This window comes from Engraulis encrasicolus, chromosome 13 (assembly GCF_034702125.1).
Source record: "Engraulis encrasicolus isolate BLACKSEA-1 chromosome 13, IST_EnEncr_1.0, whole genome shotgun sequence".
Lineage (NCBI taxonomy): Eukaryota > Metazoa > Chordata > Actinopteri > Clupeiformes > Engraulidae > Engraulis > Engraulis encrasicolus.
This window is the reverse complement of record NC_085869.1, coordinates 19,577,453-19,583,878: the sequence shown is the minus strand read 5'-3', so window position 1 is coordinate 19,583,878 and position 6,426 is coordinate 19,577,453. Positions and strand designations below refer to the sequence as shown.

Sequence of the window (6,426 nt, the reverse complement as noted above, 5' to 3'; positions counted from 1 at the left end):
TGTGTTGTTTGGGGCTATAAACCCATGGCCTATGGATGTGTATTTTCATTTTTGTTTTACTTGTCCAGGGACTGCAGATGGAAATGAGCTATATAGCTATAATCTGGCACAAGCCATCTTTTTACTTCTGTAAACAATGTCTATTTGTGCATGGTCCCTGCTGAACTAAACTAAATAAACTAAACTAAACTAAATCTCCAACATGTAGAGTAGAGAAGAGTAGAGTAGAGTAGAGTAGAGTAGAGTATTGACACAGGTTAAGTTTGTCCCATTGTTCGTTCCGTCCACCCCCCGCTCCATTCACCCTGTGTATATTGTGTATGCTCATTCCGGGGTTTACAATACAAAGAGTGAACACGACTTCATGCCTCCCGTGTCATTTATCCTTAAATGAAGTGTGGCTCCGTAAAGGAGCCTGGATATAACAACTGGCGACGAGAATGGTTCGTGCCTGCGTTGTGTTAGGTGCGACGATATATCTTTGAAGTTTTTCCCTCTTGCGAGGATATTGTTTTATGTGTTGGCTACGCGGCTGCTAGCCGGCGATGGGAAGTTGGACTGCTAGCTGGTGTTTCGAGGGTGCACTGATGATCCTACAAAAACGAAGATAATAAAGAAAAAAAAAGTGAGGAAACATTAACGACAGAGGCACGTCAGTAAACAAAAGAGGGAGAAACCGACGGCCCCGACGAAAAGTGAAAGTAAGACCCGAACTGCGACACAGGTAAACAAAGATAACTTCGAAAATGGCCACACTGTTGGGAAATATTGGAGCATTTGATGAAGCCACGGAACAGTGGAGTGCGTACACGGAGAGGTTCGAGTACTTTTGTCTTGCCAATAAGATCGCAGATGATGTTAAAGTGCCGACCTTTTTGAGTGTCATGGGAGGGAAAGCATTTAATCTGTTACGCAGCTTATCACATCCACATAAGCCTGGAACAAAAACATATGTTCAGATAGTGAAGATCCTAGGAGATCACTATTCCCCCAAACCACTCATTATTGCTGAACGGTTCAGATTCCATAAGAGGAACCAGGAGGAGGGAGAATCTGTAGCGCAATTTGTAGCAGCCCTGAAAGGTTTATCTGAACACTGTGAATTTGGAGGCTCTCTCGATGACACCATACGAGACAGACTGGTGTGTGGTCTGCGCAGTGAGTCTATTCAAAAACGGCTACTCACAGAGGCAAAATTGACACTAGCAAAAGCAGTAGAGTTAAGCACCTCTATGGAAATGGCCACCCGTGATGCACAGCAATTAAGTGCTGGCACCCAAGTCCACAAACTATCCTCTGAATCAACCACAAAAACAAGTGACAGGCCTTGTTATCGGTGTGGGAAAACTGGACATGAGGCACAAGAATGTTGGTGCAGGGAACTAGACTGCAGACATTGCGGAAAGACAGGCCACATTGAACGTGTCTGTAGAAATAAAAACAGAGCTGAAAAACAGCATACTGAAGTGAAGAAAAGTGGTTTCAGGAGAAATAAAAAGAAATATGTCAATAAGTTGGAACACAACCAACATGGATCAAGCGGCAATGAGTCTGACGATGAGACAGTATGTGTGCTATCAATGAGAGACAATGATGATGGATACTGGGTCACCCCACTGTTAGAGAACAGCTGTGTACGGATGCAGATAGACACGGGTTCCCGACTCTCCATGGTGTCTGAGGCCATTTACAGAGAAAAGCTAAAACACCTTACCCTCCAACCAACCAAATTGAGATTACGAACCTATACTGGGGAGGCTGTCCCAGTTTTAGGATTTGTGAAGGCAACAGTGGAATACAACGAGCAAAAAAGGGCCTTACCTCTATACGTCATTGCAGGAAACCGCCCAGCCCTGTTTGGCCGCAGTTGGCTGGAAGAGCTCAAATTAAACTGGCAAGAAGTTTTCCTGGTGGATGATGGGACGACTGGTTCCCTCCGGGAGGTCTTGGAGAAACACACCAATGTTTTTGGTGATGAACTTGGCAGCATGAAAGACATAACAGTCAAACTGACCATAAAACCAGGAAGTACGCCAAAGTGTCTAAAGGCGAGGCCAGTTCCCTATGCAATTAAACCGAAGGTAGAGGCTGAATTAGACCGGCTGGTTGAAAGCGGGGTACTAGAACAAGTCAGAACGAGTGAATGGGCCACACCAATTGTCCCAGTAGTAAAAAAAGATGGGTCGCTCAGAATCTGTGGTGATTTCAAAGTCACGGTAAATCCAGTTTTAGCTGCTGAGCAGTATCCATTACCCCTGATCGATGACATCTTCGCAGGTCTGGCTGGAGGCCAAAAGTTTAGCAAGATAGACTTATGCCAGGCTTACCTTCAGATGCATGTTGTTCCCGAGTCTCAGGAACTGCTGACGATAGTCACGCACAAGGGCCTTTACAGATACAAGAGGCTCCCTTTTGGAATTACATCGGCTCCAGCCCTTTTTCAAAGAGCCATGGAGCAAATCCTGAGTGGCCTTCCCGGAGTCCAATGCTACTTGGATGATCTTTTGATCACAGGGACAGATGAAAAGACACACTTAAGGAACCTGGAAGCAACTTTACAGAGACTGGAAGACTATGGCCTGAGAGTTCGGAAAGACAAGTGTGAATTTTTCAGATCCTCAGTTGAGTACCTAGGCCATGTTATTGACAGTGCAGGACTGCACAAAGCGCCATCCAAAGTAAAGGCCGTAATGGAAGCGCCCTCTCCAGTCAATGTGACCCAACTGAGATCATTTTTAGGCCTTCTCACATACTATGGGAAATTTGTGCCTAACCTGGCAAATCAGCTGAAGCCATTACACGAGCTGCTAAACAAAGCAAAGCAATGGGAGTGGACCAAGACATGTGAAACAGCATTCAAAGACGCAAAAAGGGCTCTGTGTGACTCTGGGGCCCTCATTCACTTTGATCCTGCACTACCCATCCAGTTGGCATGTGATGCTTCACCCTACGGTGTTGGCGCCGTAGTATCACACATACTACCATCAGGGGAAGAGAGGCCAATCGCTTTTGCTTCGCGAACCTTGAGCCAAGCCGAAGGCGGATACGCCCAAATTGAGCGGGAAGCTTTGGCCATAGTTTTTGGTGTGAAGAGATTCCATCAATATCTCTTTGGCAGGAAGTTCACTTTACTGACTGACCATCGACCACTGACCTCTATTTTTGGCCCCCACTCTGGCATCCCCTCCTTGGCTGCCAGTCGTATGCAGCGATGGGCCCTACTTTTGTCTGCGCATCAATATGACATTAAATACCGGAAGGCAGACCTGCATGGGAACGCAGATGGCCTGTCTAGGCTGCCATTGTCAGTCACACACACAGAGCCGAAGCCGGCTGAGATTTTTTACTTCAAGGATGTGACGTCAACACCAGTGACCTCAGCTCATGTGAAGAAACACACACGAGCAGATCCTGTTCTGTCCGAGGTGGTGGATATTATCACCCGAGGGAAGAGGGGTGTCATGACCCAGAGTCTGAAGCCATATCTAGAGAGGAGAAATGAGCTATCGGTCCAGGCAGGATGCCTACTGTGGGGTTATCGCGTCATTATTCCACCACCCTTAAGAGGGAAAGTGCTTAACGAGCTCCACTCCGGACACTGTGGAGTGGTACGAATGAAAGAGATTGCACGCAGCTACTTCTGGTGGCCAGGCCTGGATGTAGCTATAGAGGAAAAGGCAAAAGCATGTCATGACTGTCTGAAAGTCAGAAACCACCCACAACTGGCCCCCTTACACCCCTGGGCCTGGCCTGAAGAGCCATGGCAAAGAATTCACATAGATTTTGCAGGGCCACTGGAGGGCAGTATGTTTTTAGTAGTGGTTGATGCTCATAGTAAGTGGCCAGAGGTTGTTGTAATGAAGAGCACCTCCACAGAGAAAACAATTGAAGAACTACGAAGCATTTTCAGTCGTTTTGGCTTACCACAGCAACTTGTCAGTGATAACGGGCCACAACTAGTGTCTGAGGAGTTTAAGGCATTCATGGAAGAGAACGGCATCCATCACATCAAGTCTGCACCATATCACCCAGCCACCAATGGGCTGGCAGAACGATTTGTCCAGACCATGAAACAAGCGCTCAAGTCTTCACAAAGCACACGGTCCCTTAACCAGCGTCTCAGTGCCTTTCTGCTGTCATATCGAAACACTCCGCATGCTACCACAAAGGTGTCTCCAGCCTCTGCCTTACTCAAAAGACAGCTCCGCACACGTCTAGATCTTCTGAGACCTCTAAGTACAAGGGAGGTTGTCCACAGCCAGCAGAGGGCTCAGGTAGACAGAAGAGCAAAAGCACGGCTGCGAACCCTCACAGCCGGGGACCATGTCCTTGCCCGGAACTATGCCAGGGGAGATAAGTGGAAACCAGCAACTGTTCTGGCAAAAACAGGTCCTGTGTCATACACGGTTGAAACCAGTGACCACCTGGTATGGAGGAGACACATCGATCAACTCCTTCACGCCTCTGGTTCCAGTGATGACCCAAATGCTCCAGCCCCTTCAGTCCCTGACCTTGGAATCTACCCAGATCAGCATCTGGAAGAACCCCAGATTCCACCAGTAGATGGGGAGGCTTCCCCACCTACAGTCGGACCTGAGCAGGTTATGCCACCTCCACCCAGTGCCGAGACCAGTGGCATTCCTGCGGGTCGTACTTACCCCAAAAGAGACAGGCGACCCCCAGACAAACTCTCATTATAACCTAGAGACTGACCCACGACGATGGGGCACAATAATCCCCAGGGTCCAGTCTGGGAATTGAGGCAGTCTACCCTCTTTCCCTAGTATAAAAAAAAGAAGAGATTTTGTTAAAACTGTTGTTTGTTATCAGTTAGGAATTTTAAGGAAACATGTTAAATATTACACTGAAGGGTGGCTAGTTTTCTTATATCTGGTATCAAAGTAAAGGGGGAGGAATATGTTGTGTATTGACACAGGTTAAGTTTGTCCCATTGTTCGTTCCGTCCACCCCCCGCTCCATTCACCCTGTGTATATTGTGTATGCTCATTCCGGGGTTTACAATACAAAGAGTGAACACGACTTCATGCCTCCCGTGTCATTTATCCTTAAATGAAGTGTGGCTCCGTAAAGGAGCCTGGATATAACAATTTGAGTATTAGAATTTATTGATCACAGCTTTTAATGTTGCTTTGATAAATGCCCTGTCTCCTTTCTATCCTTTCTACCACACATTGATATATTTCACATATACTGTAGCAATAACAATGACAATTCACACTACCTGTACAGTCTTGTGACTCTTCTTGATAGTAGGCCTATGTGATAGATTTTTGATACTATGCGTCTCGATCTTGTTACTCGACACAGCAGGAAGTCAGAAAACGACTGTTCATGTAACGCATCCCCTCCATCACACACACTTACATGCACACATGCATGCACAAACACACAGACATGCGGGCGCAAGCGCACGCACACACACACACACACACACGCACACACACACGAACACACACTTATGCACTGTACAGGTGGACAACGCTAATTTTTCTGGATGCTATAGTTTAATTTCTATGTATGTGCCAAACAAAAATCCTTGCAATTCTTGAATATTCATGCTGTGCATTGACAGGGATTACTCATTAACTTCAGTCACCTTACGGTACTGTGCAAATGATCATATACCAAAAAATAAACACACATATACATAGTATTGTCCTATTTCTGATGTCCAAAGTCTTGTGCATGGTGGTAATGTATGCTGGGAGGGTAAGACTAACCTTCATAATGTGCTTCATACAAAAACCCTACAGCAGGCCATTTGGAAATCACATCGAATCCAAAAGAAGGGCCCTTAAACATCAAATCCTAAAGAAAGGGACAATGATCATTTTTCGCTCACCCTTTACCCCCCCATCTCGACTTCCCTTATCCTTCGGAAAACCGACATCCATTTTCCATCAGCAAGCCAAAAGGTAATGCGCACCAAACAGGAACCACCACAAAAGAGGGCGCTTACCTCTGGGAAACGACAGGGGACCACAATAACAACATCAACAACAACGGCAAACCCGCAAAAAAACATGGCACGCTCAGGTCTTTCATCTTCCTCTGAGACTCTAAAGCTCTCAAAAGTGAGGCACTAGCATTTTCCCATGTCCGGCTCTAGGCCCCTGCAAGCAGGGAAGCCGACAGGGGGGAGGGCAAAGAGGTCTGTTGTCCTGGGCCCAGGCAAAAGGTGGGGCCCGGAATTAGTTCCTCATGACATTGTGTGAATTGACGGTAGGGCCCTTTCTGACGATATTGTACCGGGACCGGCCAAAGCTGTCTGCCGCCCTGCCTGCAAGCAAGCAGCCAGGCCTGCCAGCAAGCCTGCAATTCCCCCCCTCTAAGCGGTACATATGACTCGCTCCTGCTAGCTCCCTCCACAGCCAATGGGCTTCCCGAGCCCGGGGAGGGGGGGGA

General features: G+C 47.2%; 1 protein-coding gene across 1 annotated transcript; it reads left to right on the top strand.

Annotated features, from left to right (window-relative positions):
- Nucleotides 1-275: 275 nt before the first annotated feature.
- LOC134461603 (uncharacterized protein K02A2.6-like) lies at nucleotides 276-5,034 on the top strand. The gene has a single exon (XM_063214495.1). It carries the CDS (start codon nucleotides 747-749, stop codon nucleotides 4,698-4,700), a length of 3,954 nt encoding a protein of 1,317 aa, XP_063070565.1. The 5' UTR covers nucleotides 276-746; the 3' UTR covers nucleotides 4,701-5,034.
- The last annotated feature ends 1,392 nt before the right edge of the window (nucleotides 5,035-6,426 follow it).

Excerpts from the sequence above, each read along its gene's own strand:
- LOC134461603 (XM_063214495.1), top strand. The coding sequence starts at position 747 with ATGGCCACACTGTTGGGAAATATTGGAGCATTTGATGAAGCCACGGAA.